Source organism: Crotalus tigris, unplaced genomic scaffold, assembly GCF_016545835.1.
Source record: "Crotalus tigris isolate CLP2741 ecotype Arizona unplaced genomic scaffold, ASM1654583v1 scf7180000018124.1459596, whole genome shotgun sequence".
In the NCBI taxonomy this organism is placed as follows: domain Eukaryota; kingdom Metazoa; phylum Chordata; class Lepidosauria; order Squamata; family Viperidae; genus Crotalus; species Crotalus tigris.
Genome location: NW_024096836.1, coordinates 1,364,394 through 1,380,125, shown reverse-complemented (window position 1 = coordinate 1,380,125; position 15,732 = coordinate 1,364,394). Strand labels below are relative to the sequence as shown.

The following is a 15,732-nucleotide window of genomic DNA, read 5'->3' as shown; positions in this document are numbered from 1 at the left end:
CATGTATGGGGCTCAGCTGTGGATGTACCCCTATGGCAGGAGATGGCTACTGGGACCTTGGCCAGCACCAAAGCCAACCCCACCTCCTCCATTGAGGGCCACGTCTGATGGGAACCCCCAAAAGCTAGTGTTCTTCCTCAACCAAGTCTGGACGCACCTACACCAGCATGGAGGAGAGTACACCAATGACGAGACCCAGGTGGATGTCGCTGTGGTCAACCTTGAAGGAGAGGCGGCGGAATGGGTGACAACTCTCCATGATGAGGGAGCCCCTGAACTGGCCAATCCAGATACATTTCTATGTGAGCTCAGAGCCTGGTTCAGTGACCCCACAAAGACCTGATAAGCATAGTTGGAGGTTCGCAAAGTCAAGCAGGGAAGCAGATCCATAATAGAATACATCATCAGATGGCTCAGGAAGATCATAGGAAGGCTGAGGCACTGACCAGAACAACTTCTATCAAGTTTCCCTGAAAATAAGAACTGGTCTTTCCCTCTCCTCCAAAAGAAGCACCAAGTCTTTTTTTTTTGGGGGGGGGGGTGTCTTTTCCACAACCCCAGCCAGCCAGCCCACTTCTTCTAGAGCAGGGGTAGGCAACCCAAAACACTCAAAGAGCCACTTGGATCCGTTTCCCACCAAAAACAAAACACCGGGAGCCGCAAAATCCTTTTGATATCTAAAATGAAGATAAAACTGCATATATCCTTTTTTACCTTTATTATAGGTGTGTGTGTGTTTGTGTGTGTGTGTTTGTGTGTTTGTGTGTGTGTATATATGTTTGTGTGTGTGTGTATGCATGTATACACACACACACACACACATATACACATACAGGTAAAAAAAGGATATATGCAGTGTTATCTTCATTTTAGATGTCAAAAGGGTCTCTCTCTCTCTCTCTCTCTCTCTCTCTCTCTCTCTCTCTCTGTCTCTCTCTCTCCCTCCCTCTCTATCTGCCCTTGGTCTGCCTGCCACTCCTCTTCCCCCACTCTCTTTCTCTCTCTCTCTTTCCTCTCTCTCTCCCTCCCTCCCCCTCTCTCTCTCTTTCTCTCTCTCTCTCCTATCTGCTGCTCACCTGGCAAGCTTCAAGCTGTTGTCCAACAAGCTCAGGGTAAGCAACCTCGTCTCTTTTACGACTCATGGACTTCAACTCCCTGAATTCCTGAGTCAGCCTAGCTGGGCTAGCTAGCTCTCTCCTGCCCTTCCTGCTTCTTGCTTCCTGCAGAGACGCAGCAAAGGGAGGAGCTCCGTCCAGAAAGCTTTTCAGCTCCTCGGAGAACACTGTGAGTGCAATCTTTTACACACAGAGAGAGAGAGAGAGAGAGAGAGGGAGAGAGAGAGAGAGAGAGACAGAGAGAGAGAAGGAAGCAGGGAAGCGCAATTGCCTCTCTCTGTCTCTGTCTCTCTCTGCAAAGGCAGAGGAGGCTGGGAGCCACCGGGGAAGGCTCAAAGAGCCGCATGCAGCTCCGGAGCCGCAGGTTGCCGACCTGTGTTCTAGAGCAATGGTTCTCAACCTGTGGATCGGGACCCCATTTGGGGTCAAACGACCATTTCACAGAGGTCGCCAAACAACGCAGTCCGCCATTTTTCCCCCTTTTCTTTAGCTGTGCTACTCCCTTTTATTCTATTGCAGTGGTTCTCAACCTTTTTAATGCCGCGACCCCCAACCAGTCGTAAGTCGAGGACTACTCAACCGGTCATAAGTCGAGGACTATTCAACTGGTGCAGCACCGTTTGCAGAATGGGATTTTTGGCGGGCTCAGCAGGGCAGAGACAGCCTGGACAATTCCTACTGACTTTTGAAAGCCAATAGAATTAGACTCTGTTCAAGAGAGTCTATTCTATTGGCTTTCAAAAGCCAATAGAATAAAAGGGAGTAGCACAGCTTTCATTCTGAGAAAGAATGTGTTTCTGTGGCCAAAAGGGCAGGTGCTATGGAGTATGGACAGACAGGCAAAAAAAGAATGGGAGCAACTCGTGACCTCCTGCTTGCTTATCCACTGACTTTGCTTGTGGGAATTTGATAGGAAAGGTCACAAATTATGAACACGTGACTGCTTGCAACTGCTTGCAACTGTCATAATTGCAAGCCAATCATCCAAGCAACCAAATCATGATTAGGACATTGCAACAGTCACAACAGTCCCCGTCTGGTGCCACTAAACAGTCAGCTGAATGAATGGTCGTAACCTGTATTCCTGTTGCATTATGTCATCTAGTGGGCAATCAGTTAAATATGAGACAGCAGGGTGCTGCAGCTGCCAAAAAAGCCAACATGGTGCTAGGCTGCATTAACAGAGGGGTAGAATCAAGATCACATGAAGTCTTAATATCACTTTACAATGTCTTCATAAGGCCACACTTGGAATACTGCATCCAGTTTTGGTCACCACGATGTAAAAAAGATGTTGAGACTCTAGAAGAGCAACAAAGATGATTAGGGGACTGGAGGCTAAAACATATAAGGAACGGTTGCTGGAATTGGGTATGTCTAGTTTAATGAAGAGAAGGACGAGGGGGGACATGATAACAGTGTTCCAATATCTCAGGGGCTGCTACAAAGAAGAGGGAGTCAAGCTATTCTCCAAAGCGCCTGAAGACAGGACAAGAAGCAACAGATAGAAAGTAATCAAGGAGAGAAGCAAACTACAACTAAGGAGAAATTTCCTGACAGTTAGAACAATTAACCAGTGGAACAACCTGCCTCCAGAAGCGGTGAATGCTGCAACACTGGAAGTTTTTAAGAAGAAATTGGACAGCCATTTGTCCGAAATGGTATAGAGTTTCCTGCCTGCCTGAGCAGGGGGTTGGACTTGATGTCCTCCAAGGTCACTTCCAACTTTATTATTATTATTATTAGTATTATTGTTATGGATCATCGCACAGTCAGCCAGATGTTCAGACTGGATTTGGCATTTTGTCTACCTATCGAGTCCTTACCCAGGACCTGGGATAGGCAGATGTGGATGTTTGATGGTATTACAGATATCGTCGCAGGATGGAAGTAGTTCCTAGTAAGGCCGCCTTTTGCAATTGACTAATAGCGAATTTGTCAATGCCAATGGTATTCAAGTGGTGCTCCAGTTGTTTTGGGATTGCACCCAAGGCACCTATTACTATTGGTACTACCCTTGCTTGCTTTTGCCACAGTCTTTCTATTTCTATTTGTAGGTCTTTGTATTTTGTTATCTTCTTCTTCTTCCTCCTCCTCCTCCTCCTCCTCCTTCTTCTCCTTCTCCTTATTATCTTATGCTGATATAATTAAAATAAAGTTTCTCATGCTATGTTTATCCTTTTATCATTTACCTGATATGAATCACTTTCTATCCCTTCCTCACTATAAAATTGCCATTTTACGCACTTTTATAATCTTCCAGACTATAAATTTTTAGCTCAGGGAAACTGTTTTTTAGAATAGGATAATCTAATCCATCGTCAAGAGAGGGGGCGTTGGTCTTACCTGAACGCCTTTTCTCAGTACAGAGATGGATAATCCACGGATGGGTTTTCTCTGTCTGCCTGCTTTTGAGACCAAGTAGCCAAAACTTGGCACGCCCCCACTTCCTGTGGAGTCCATTCTTAACGAGGGCGAATTGGCTGATGATTGACGAGGTATTGGCTCTCAGCTCCCTACTAGCGGCCTGCTGGCCTTGGGGTGGGTGTGGATTATCCATCTCCGTACTGAGAAAAGGCGTTCAGGTAAGACCAACGCCCCTTCTCCAGTACAGGAGATGGATAATCCACGGATGGGACGTACCAAAGCCTCACTGTCCCAAGGGGTGGGAAACAGATAAGGCCGGTAGATTGATCTCTGAGACAACTTGCTGGAGGACCCTCCTACCAAAGGAGGCGTCCGCCGATGCAAAGCGGTCTATCTTGTAGTGTCGTATAAACGGGGAAGGCGAGGACCATGTCGCGGCCCTGCAAACTTCCTCGATTGACGCCTGGGTAGCCCATGCCGCCGAAGTTGCAGCGCTTCGGGTGGAATGGGCTGTGAGATGACTTGGGGGCGGCAGGGATGATACATTGTAAGCTTCTGCGATACAGCTTCGGATCCACCTTCCAATGGTGCCCGCGGAAACTTTCCGCCCCAAGGTGCCCGCTTGGAAGGACACAAATAGGGCCTCCGATTTGCGGAAGGGTTCTGTACGCTTTATATAACGCCGCAAGGCTCTGCGGACGTCCAATGTATGCCACTGCCGCTCCCGGTCATGTGTTGGATTTGGACAGAAGTTTGGGAGAATTACTTCCTGTGTCCTGTGAAAGAGTGAATTCACCTTCGGTATGAAGGAAGGATCTAACCTAAGGACCACCTTGTCCTTGTGGAAAATGCATAGGTCGTTTCTGACTGACAGTGCGGCCAGTTCCGAAATTCGTCTGGCCGATGTGATGGCAATCAGGAACATCACCTTTAGCGACAGGTGTCGCAAGGAAACGGTCGCCAATGGTTCAAATGGTGATCGAATGAGCGCGTGAAGGACTCGCGGTAGTTCCCAGGACGGGTACCTGTGAACTACTGGAGGTCTGGTGTTATAGGCGCCCTTGATAAAGGCGCGGATCCTGGGGTGGTGAGCTAAGGGAACCGAATCCGTGCAGGTGAGGAGGGTGGACAAGGGCGCCACTTGCCTGCGGATGGTCGCGCGGGCGAGGACTCTGTCTAGTCCCTCCAAGAGGTAATCTACTATCTGAGGGATGTAGAGTTTGTGTAAGTCAAACTGCCGTTCCCTGCACCAAAGGCAAAAATTTTTCCAAGTGGAGTCGTAAATGCGGTTTGTTGCCGGACGGCGTGAAGCTTGAATTATGGTAATGGCCCCGGGAGAGAATAGTTCCTGTGCCATTATCTGGCGCTCAAGTGCCAGGCGGTCAGTTGTAACCATTGGGGTTCCGGGTGACTGATGGTTCCCTGGTGTAGGGACACTTGATGAGGGGGAATGTTCCATGGGGGCGACTGAGACAGGTTCATCAGGTCGGCGAACCACGGTCTCTGTGGCCAATATGGTGCTACTAGGATCACTTCTGCCCGCTCCTGAATCAGCTTGCGGATGACCGCCGGTATGAGTGGTAGTGGGGGAAAGGCATAAAGCAGACCCTGAGGCCACTGAGTTCTCAGAGCGTCCGTCCCCTCTGCTCGCGGGTTGAAGTAACGAGAGTAAAATCTGGGGAGCTGGGCATTGTCTGATGATGCGAACAGATCGAGGATCGGGTACCCGAACTTGCGGGAGATGTCTAGGAACAAGTTCGGGTGTAGCCCCCACTCCGAAGGGTCCACTGTGGTGCGGCTTAGGAAGTCCGCTTGCTGGTTGTTGACCCCCGATATGTGTTCCGCTTTTAGTGACTTCAGAGTGGGCTCTACCCAGCTGAATAGGAGTCATGCCTCTGTCATCAGGGTTTTTGATCTGGTCCCCCCCTGCCGATTGATGTGCGCCTTGGCTGCTACGTTGTCTGTTAGGACTAGAACGTGGTGGCCTCTGATTCTGTCTTTGAATTGTTGCAAGGCTAGGTGGATAGCCCTGAGTTCTAGCCAGTTGATGTTGTTTCTCAGATCCGTGGCGGACCAACGTCCCTGTACAAACTGGGAGTCCAGATGGGCTCCCCAACCATACAGACTGGCATCTGTAGTGATGGTAACTCTGACTGGTTCCTTGAAGGGTGACCCTTTGGTCACGGCCCAAGAGCACCACCAGCGTAGCGCCCTGCGGATTTGTGCCATGACCCTGACTAGGTGGTTGGATGCGCTGGTGTTCTGCCGTTGGTAAGGGAGCAGAAACCACTGTAGTTCCCGTAGGTGGAGCCTGGCCCAGGGTACAATGGCTATGGCCGATACCATCTTGCCCAATAATTGGGAAAGTGTTAGTATCGGAACTGAACGCTGCCTGTGAACCCAGCGAGCCAGTTCCCTGATGCCGGCCACCCGCTCTTGGGAGAGATAGACCATACAGTTGGTTGTGTCTATCGTGGCCCCCAGATGCAGCAGCCTGGACGAGGGAACTGTCTGGCTCTTCTGAAAGTTTACTGAGAATCCGTGTAATTGGAGGACGCGAATGACGGTCCTTACGTCCGCCTGAGCTGTCTGTAGGGATGTTGCTTGGATTAGTATGTCGTCTAGGTAACATTGGACGCGTATTGGGATTTTTCTCAGTTTGGCGGCTACCACTGCTAGTATCTTGGTAAATACCCTGGGTGCCGAAGATAGACCGAAGGGGAGAGCTCTGTATTGGAAGTGTTTTCCCCCGTAACAGAAACGAAGGAACCGGCGGTGGTTTGGATGGATGGGGATGTGAAGGTAGGCTTCCGTGAGGTCTATCGATGCTAGGAAGTCTCCTTCTCTGATGCTTCCCAGGATGGACTGAAGGGATTGCATCTTGAATTTTTTGTATGTGATGTAGCGGTTGAGGTTTTTGAGGTCCAGGATTGCCCTCCATCCTCCTGAAGTCTTTGGAACCACGAAGAGGATGGAGTAAAATCCTCTGCCTCTGTATTCCGCTGGGACCGGTTCTATGGCTTGAATGTCCAACAGGTGTTGGATGGCCTCCTGCATGAGTTTGCGTTTGGTGGGGTTCCTGGAGACCGAGCAGTTGATGAGTCGGTCTGGGGGTGTGACCAGGAACTCCAGGGACAGCCCGGACTGGATGGTTTGTAGTACCCAGTTGTCCGTGGAGGTCTGCTCCCACTGGTGGAAGAAGTGAGCTAGTCTTCCTCCAATGGGTAGGTCTATGTAGGAGTCATTTTGTCTTCCGGTACGGACGACCCGTTCCACGAAAGGGTCGTCTCGACTGGTTTTGTTGTCTGGGCTGGAACCCCGGTCTGTCGTAGGGGCGGCCATACGGTTTGTTCTGCCTGGGAGTGAATGGCTTGGGTGCCTGACTGATAGGCGTGGTTGTCGGTTGGCGAAAGGACTGCCTACGAAAGTAAGGTGTGGTACGTCTGTCTGACCTTTTGTTCAAGTGTGCCCTGACCTTCCGCTTGTCTTTGTTCTCTACAAGATAGGGGTCCAAGGCCTCCCCAAACAGACCATTGCTTGAGTAAGGGGCGGTTGCTAGCCGCCACTTAGCCTTGGTGTCAGCTTGCCAGTGTTTTAGCCATAGCATTCTCCTGGCAATTATGTTGGATGCTATGGATCTGGATGAAAAAATGGCCGATTGGAGCGTTGCGTCTGCAGCGTATTCCGTGGCTGCTACCATCTTAGCCAGGTCCTGGTGTGTTCGTATGTCATCCATAGGAACTATGGTTTGTAGATGTTGCAACCAGATGAGGGTGGCCCGGACAAAAAAGGAGGCCGAGGTGGCTGCTTTGATGGCCCATGCCACTGTCTGGTGGGTTTTGCGAAAGGCTTGTTCCCACTTTTTGTCATCTGCCTTAAGGGCCTCCACTAGGTCCCCAGCCATGGCTGTCTGGGAGACCAAGGGGGTCCAGGCTTCATCTACTTTAGGTATTTCTAAGGCCTCATTGAGGTTTGTGGCAGTGCTGTATAATTTTTTGTCCGTACCACTCACTGATGGAAAGGAAGTGGCTTCTTGATCCCTTTCAGGAAAATGGCGGGGCAAGGTATATGGTGCTGCGTTGTCACCTTTTCTACGAATACGGGTCTGGATGTGGCGGCCGGTGTCGCTTGCGGCTGAGAAAACTGATCCGTCCCCATGTCCGCAATGGCTGTGGCCTTGCGTAGTATCGTGAGGAAGCGGTTGTGATTAAATAATCCCCCTGAGGGGGGCTCAGGGGGAAGCTCCTCATCCTCTGACATAGAGATCCCAGGTTGATCCTCCTCTTGTGGTGAAGAATAACCACTCATGGAGGACTGGGCCGGGGAGGGGGGTTCCTGAATGCCTGAGGACTCTGAGGGGAGTTCCGAGTGTGGCATGGCTGAGGTGGAGGGCCCCTGGTCGTGGTGGGCGGAGCGCTGTGCTAGGGCTCGGTCCACCACTTTGGTTAATAGGGCCTCTAGCCGTCCATCTGCCCAGATGTCCCCTATGTCATTACCTTTGGGTGTGGTGACCGCAGGTGGAGAGGTGGACTCAGTGGTTGTGCCTGCCGCCGTGGTTGTTTGTTGGGCTGATGTAGATGGCGGATCCAGTGGTTGCGGTGTTCCTGGAATGGACCACGCGCTCTGGGTTGATGTGGATGAACCCAATGGTAATTCCATCTCGGTGGCCGCTATTTGAACCAATTCCAATTGGGCTTGCCTCTGCACTCTGGAGAACTCCTTCTCCAGGGCCTGGTGCCTACGGCTGGCTTGCTTTTCCGCCAACTTGGAGGGCCTCTTGAGCGAGTGTTTTGTCTTCGCTTTGCACTTGCCTGCCGCCTTCTGGTCAGAAGGTATGTTGCAGCCGTAATTGGGAGATGGAGGGGTCGTGCTCATGGATTGAAGCAATGAGGGTCCCTCCATTCCGCTTGAGCAGTCCCAGAAAAACTGAGAAGACGCTCAGGCAGGCAAGTATTGGCGGGAGCGAAATTGGAACAAGTACCAGGACTGTTCCCCTGATCACCCGACCACAACAAAAATATTCTCTCTGGGCTAAGGTCACGGTAGCTGAGGGAGGTACCGAAGGCACGTTTGGAACCACTCTTTGGGTTCCGCCCGGAGGCCTTAGGTGACCAGGCAACGTGCACCAGTAGAAAAAAGAAAAGGGAGGCAAAAAATATCAGTGGCGACCTCAAAAGGGTCTGTAGGCCTGACTTAATACACAACAAAAGGTATCAAATGGCGGTCACTTAGAGCGGAATTTATTCTTATTAATATTATTACTATTATACTAATAATAGGAACAATAATGATAATAATAATAATAATATAATAATAACAACAACAACAATAACGGGGATGATGATAATATTGTGTGTTCTGCCTTTAGGCCTGTTGGCCTTGCAGTTGCTTAATTTTTAGCTTTAATTAATTTTTTTTTTAATTTTTTTTATTTTTAAATTTATTTATTTATTTATTTTATTATTATATCTTGTCCTATTATTATATGTGTGTATCGGGGGTGGAGCGCTGGCTGTGCGCTCCTATTCCGCCTCTATCAGTGCTTCCAGATATCATGTGGAGCTTCCTTAAGCTCCGTTTGCCTTCCTCTGGCAAGAGATGGTAGCTGCGGCTGCTCAGGGATTTAAATTTGGCGCGCTGGTGACGTTTTAAGGGAATCCCAGTCAGGGATTGCCTTTGTTGCCTGAAGGCGGCAACTAAAATGGCGCCCGCGGTTGCCCTGGGCTGCTAGGGAATCTCCGATGATCCGAATTCAAGTTTGAATCCGGACCTGGAGATTGTTATTTTTTCCCCCAATTTGAGGAAAAAATCCCTTGGAAGGTTGGGGAGAAAAGCTCAGCAAGTGGTCTCTGCTGATGCCTTTTCCCCCCCTTTTCCACCTCCAGAGCCCTGGGGCTGGCTGGGATCCCTGGGGAGTTTCCCCCCCCACACCCCCTTTTCCAATTTTAATATAAGATCAGGGATGATCCCAAGGAAAAATTAGTGGTTGGGGAAAAGGTTCAGCAAGTAGTCTCTGCTGATGCCTTCTTCCCCCCCTTTCCACCCCCCAGAGCCCTGGGGCTGGCTGATATCTGTGGGGAAGTTTCCCTCCCCACCAATCCCCTTTTTAATTTTAGGTTTGAGATCAGGACTGATCCCCAGAAAATTTTGTGGTTACATTCCTATAGGTGGCAATTTTTTTGGAAGGGGAAGCCAATTATCAAGGGATAATCAATCAATAGATTTCTTTGTCTAACCTGATAAGCTGAGAGCCACGCCAAAACGAGTCTTCTCGAGCAGAGACCAAGTTAAGAATGGACTCCACAGGAAGTGGGGGCGTGTCAAGTTTTGGCTACTTGGTCTCAAGAGCAGGCAGACAGAGAAAACCCATCCGTGGATTATCCATCTCCTGTACTGGAGAATGATACAGATTACTTTTCATAGCCAAGATTCCAGTTCAGTTATTCCAATATTTAAAATGGAAGGCCTTGGCTTTTAGACAAGGAGGCCAGAATTCTAAGTCGTAAATAATTTTAGTAATCCTAAAATAGTCATTGCTGCTACACCCACCTAACTTATGCCACAGGATTGCTATGAAAATAAATGTTGTATGTATGTGTGTGTGAGAGAGAATCTCTATCATAAGGGAAGACAAGTATTTATGGTTTTTTTTCCAAAATAACTCATCATTTTGTCACATACTTTAAATATACTGTATCAACATTTATCCTTGCTGCTTCAATCTCCCTGAAGAATGAAAGATAATTATTACTAAATTCTAGTAATTAGAACCTAGTAATAGATTATTACTAGATTATCAGATTACCTACTCTCTACAAGTTTATTTTGCAGTGAGCAATCAGACGGCCTCCACATTACAGGTAGTCCTCAACTTACAACTGTTTAACAGCCATTCACGATCACAATACCCTGGGAACAGGTAGTTTGCAGCCCTTAAAGCACTTTTGACCATCATGAAACTCTCCATCACATGAACACATTTCAACCTCTTTGCATTCATAACCAAATGTCAAGTGCTCTGCAATCATGTGATCTCCACTTGCAATCTTCTTTGCCAGCTTTCCGAGAAAGTTAATGAGGAACCTGGCAGGGAAGATTGCAAGTAGAGGTAATGTTAGATTTGCGGATTGCTCCCCCTGTGTGCCAAGGGATTTACCCCCACCCCTTAATTCTGAAGCTAGGCAGATAGGCATTGTAGTCCAGAACTAGCATTCTCCAGGTCCAGAAATTTATAGGTAATCTAAGGGTCAGCACTACATGTCTGTCTTACCTCTAGACTGTCACTGCCATCAGCTTCTCTGTCGATAATGTCAAAAATATCTTCATGGATCTTTTCTCCCTGTAAATCACATGAAACAAGACCAGCAAATAAAAGCATTACAAAAAGGATAATAGTAAGACAGAATAACATCTTGCATTTGGTGGTAGATTAACAGTGGACAATTAAAGTTTGCCTAATTTTACATACAGCATAGCAGAATTTGGCCACATTCAGAGAAACTACTTCACACTGAGCTGGTAACAGTAGTTGCACGTAAAAAAGATCAGTATTTCCCGGATTATTTTATTAGGTAAGATATTATAAATTGAGTCTGTGAGTCCTTATACAAGATGCAGTGTAACACGACATAAGTTATAGTTTCAATAGCCCCTTATCCACAGGGGCACAATCTCAACTCACATGTTTAATTTTTTCTATTCTATTTTTTTCTATTCTATTTTTTCTATTCTATTCTATTCTATTCTATTCTATTCTATTCTGTTCTGTTCTGTTCTGTTCTGTTCTGTTCTGTTCTGTTTCTATTCTATTCCATTCCATTCCATTCCATTCCATTCTTCTAAAATTGCTGTGGGAAGTGCATTGCAGCGTCCTAAGTTTAATGCCCTTCAGATTTTTAGGATAGTTATTTGATATAAATATCTCGCTGCTTTAAAAGGGGAAGTTTGACTATACAAATAAAAATTCTTGGAAAGAGCAGCCTGATCTTCTTGGATTTCCAGATCTTTAATACATTCTTAAGTGCATTAAGTGGACACTCATATCAGATCATTAGAGACACTTCCCTGGAGAAACCAAGATAGTGGAGTTTTTGTGACATGGTCCTGAACCATACTGGTTTGAAATTGTCTTCTATAAGGAGTGAATTCAAACCTGTAGGAAAAAAGTAGTTTTAACCAATGTGCAAATGTAAATCCGTGCACCTGTTTTGATTTTGGCTAGTCCTGCCTCCCTCTTTAGTACTACATTTGGGATGCAGTATGCTACCTGAAATATACTCTTAAGAATTTGGATTGCACCCATTTCAGGAGAGTAAAAGAAGAGTAAGAAATTGTGTGCTAGCCTTAGCTGAATGCTATTTTCTCCTAGCTGCTGTACTGCTCTGGAAAAAATAAAAAGATTAAATTGCTACTGCAGGGGTTTAGGCACTTTGGATGACATAGTGTAGATGTGCACTATGTTTAGTAGATCTATGGAAAACCATGGGTGGATTTTTAAAGCATTTGACTTGTTCGATGTTTTGGCCATTTATCTTCCAGGCATGTAATTTAGGTCTTTTTGCGAAGTTCATGATCTTAGTTTTGCTATACTTGATTTCAAAGACCTCTTCAGAGAAGTAAGTAGCCACAGCATTAAAGGCTCGTCTAAGGCAAAATTGCATTTGTGATAAAAGAGCTATATCATTTGCCTACAACAGCTAATATGTCTATTAACTAGTTTTGGGGATGGTGCTCTAATTGGTTTAATTGGGGCAACAAGAGAATTTATATAGAGCTTAAATATCAGAATGGCTAGAATGTATCCTTGCCTTACTCCTCTGCAGATTAGAATCTCTTTAGTGTACATGCTGTCTCGAATTTTGATTCTAGAGTTCTTTTAAAGGTTGTGCATAAGCAGTAATAGGCGTCTATCAATAGTTGTATACAGGAGCTTAGACCAGAAGTTTTTTCTGGGAGCTAGATTAAATGCAGACCTAAAATCAATAAATGCAGTATATAACGATAAACCTGGTTTGGACATGTATTTTCTGGCCAGGTGTTAAAGAGTTAAGGGCCTACCCATAAATAGAGTATCCAGATCTGAAGCCTGCTTGCTCATCTGCCAGTATATGCTCTAAGTCAGGTACTTTGGTACCTGGCAGGTGGTACGCGACTGTCCTAGAGAATTGGTAATGGGGCGGAGAGGAATGAGCTGAAGTGGCAACAGCGTTGCACAAGTCTGAGGGAGAGACAGCTGGAGTTGCAAGGCTGTCAGGGTGCTTCGCAGGTTCATTTTTTTAAGCTGCTCCGGGCAGAGGTTTCCCCCCATTGTTGTCTCTGCCTGAAGGGCCTCTCTTGTGTCTGTGTGTGCTCACACGCATATGGGGGGGGGTGTCCCACTCCTTGCAGCCCCACACTGTGGCATTGGGGAGGAAAAGAACAGAGAGATGAGAGAAGCTGTGATGGGAGCTTCTTGCAACCTTCCACGGAGCTGGGGGCGAGAGCTGAGGGGGGAAGGACACGATGCCATCAGTGGAACGTTGAGAAAAAGCAACAAGTACTCCCAAAAACCCCCAGCTTTCATTAGTTTGCAGCCTGCCATCTCAGAAGGTCTCTGTTGAGTGCAAAGGGCTGCAAGGGGTGAGACACACACTCCTGCCCGCCGCCCACTCACGCGGGCGCGTGTACACACACACACACACACACACACACACACACAAACACTGCACAGGTCTGGGAGAGATGAACTGAGAGTAATGCAAAGGCAACAACAGGGGGGAAGAGGTCAAAATGTGAAGCCTCTGCCCACCACAGCCTGCCTGCTGCCACCTCTGCAGGGGAGGGAGGAAGAAAGGGAGGGAGGGAGGAATGCCTCAGTTCAAAGGAGAAAGCAGTTTTGTGTTCTGTTTTGTCACAGATTGAACTTTGTTGGCAATCCAAGTTAACACTGGTATTCTTGAATTGTGAGCTCTTAGGAAAGTATCCCCTCCTTGTGTGTTGCTAACAGCCATTTCCAGTGGGGACAAAGCAGAGGAAAATATTTTCCTTTGCAATATTTCCAGTCTGAATTAGACTAAGGCAGGGTCCCTACAAGAGAGCCCTTTTAAGGGTTATGTATTTATAGAAAAACAACTAAGCTACCTGTTTCTGAACGCTAAAGTTGTTGCACAAAAAATGGAGGAGCTCTGATACTATCACAGCCATCATTTTGACAGTTTTGATGTACTGTTGTCTGTGGATGCCCTCACTAAATGTAAGCATGGGATAAACTGACCCTGGTTTGTTCTCAGTCTTTTAAGTGGCCACAAACTACTAGCAAAAGTGGAATTTGATCACAAGGCAAGGAGGCATCGAGAAATGTTTCCCCTTTTGCATTTGAGCATCCAAGAAGAGACAGGAAAGGAGAAAGGGAAAGAGGAAAGATAAAGAAGGAAAGAGAGCAAGGAAGGAAAAAGGAAAGAGGGGAAGGAAGAAAAAAGAAAGGAGAATGCAGAGGGAAGGAAAAAAAGAAAAGAAGGAAGGAAGGAAGGAAGGAAGGAAGGAAGGAAGGAAGGAAGGAAGGAAGGAAGGAAGGAAGGAAGATTATAATGAGAAGAAGGGAGGCTCTGAGGGAAGTCCTGCCTTAGCATTTGGCCACCAGCAGCCCTGGTGCCCTTTTGCCTTCCCCTTGCCCCTTCCTCCTGGCCTAAACTGGTGATCTCCCATCCTATTGTGAAGGATGCTTCCTCGCATGGAGAGGGAGTAGGCTTCCCTCTGACCCACACACTTTGCCCTCCTGCACCCACCATGAGCAACCTGGCCAAGGAGAGCAAGCACAGCAGCAGCAGCCTCAAAGAGGAAGTGCAGCCAGCATCCCCTCAGGAAAGTGGGACTGGCCTGGACTGAGCTGCAGGGTCCTGGTGCCCCGGGTAGCCTGCACCACTATCTGGGAATTCCCTGTGCAGCCCAAGAAGGACGATGAGGCTCCTCCAATGGACCATGCCCTGGTGCCCACCCCAGTCCCACCCCTCCGCTGGAAACCCCTGGATCCCCCCACGGTCCCATCCACTCTCCCCACGCACCCCACAGCCATTGACTTCGCTTGTCAAAAGGTTGCAAAAGGGGATCACATGACCCTGGGACACTGTGACCATCAGAAATATGAATCAGTTGCCAAGCATCCAAATGTAAATCATGTGACCCTGGGGATGTTGCAACGGTCATAAATATGAAAAATGGTCATGTCTCTTTTTTCAGTGCTGTTGTAACTTTGATCAGTCACTAAGTGAACTGTTATAAGTGGAGGACTGCCTGTACTTTATCACTTTGTTCCTTTTTTTTTTTTGGTCATCAAGTTTCTGCTAAGAGACGGTGGTACTCGAATATTGCCTTATCCTAAAATGGGTGAAAAGGTTGAAAAGTCCTGCTCTAAGTCAATCCAATTGAGTAATTTATTGTATAAATGTCTAGCATAGAATTTACTTATTATACGTAAAGAGGCTGATAGGCCAATAGTTAGCAGGCAAGACTCATATGTCATTTTCGTAAATAGGCACAATAATGATTAGGCTGCAATGCTCTAGATCTAGAATTTGTGTGGCGTGATCAATATACATAAAAAAGGGGGGAAGAATGGGAGGGGGCACTATTCCAGCTTATTTCATAGTATTTCAGGCATGATAAAATCATTGCCTGGAGCTTTACCAGACTTTAGTTCATCAATGAGCATCTTTATTTCAGCACTTGTAACTGGGGAACAGATTGGCATTGACACCTAAATCAAAGTCAGGAAACTCTTCTTGTGAATATGCTTTAAAATGGTCCTCTCATATCAAGGCAAATATAAGATAAGGGAGTGAAAAGGTCTTATCAAATGGGTGGAAGGCTATCAAGTTCAAAACAGAGTAGAGTTCTTGGGATGCTAACTTTATAAAATTATGTCTGACAGAGGAATGAAAGGGTGCTTGTTCCCAGCTTCTTGGCTACTTTACCTGTGAAAAGCCACTAGCCCAATTATTTCCAGCTCCACCACCATGCTCAGATAGGTATATGTTCTCAGGGTTGTAAAGGTTGGCATATGGAGAATTCAGAATGGAATGGATCACTCGTGGCTCCAAGTCCAAAAGAACAGCTCGTGGGATATAGTGCTCATCATCTGCCTATAAATAGGGAAAAAATACTTATAAACAACCTGCAGAATTACTCTTCAGATTTGTTGAAATTCAGCTCCCATAACCCTTTGGCCGTGGCACTAGTTATGGGTAACAATTGGCAAGACTGATCTGCACAGAGG

The 15,732-nt window shown here is 47.0% G+C and overlaps 1 protein-coding gene across 1 annotated transcript in view; it reads right to left on the bottom strand.

The window, feature by feature from the left end:
- The window catches only part of TUBG1 (tubulin gamma 1), a 69,112-nt gene that overhangs the window by 19,034 nt on the left and 34,346 nt on the right, over window positions 1-15,732 (bottom strand). Inside the window, exons 3-4 of the mRNA XM_039348193.1 lie at window positions 15,431-15,598; window positions 10,753-10,821 (exon numbers count right to left, since the gene is read on the bottom strand). Coding sequence (XP_039204127.1) covers window positions 10,753-10,821; window positions 15,431-15,598 — 237 coding nt within the window. The remainder of the gene's footprint in view (window positions 1-10,752; window positions 10,822-15,430; window positions 15,599-15,732) is intronic.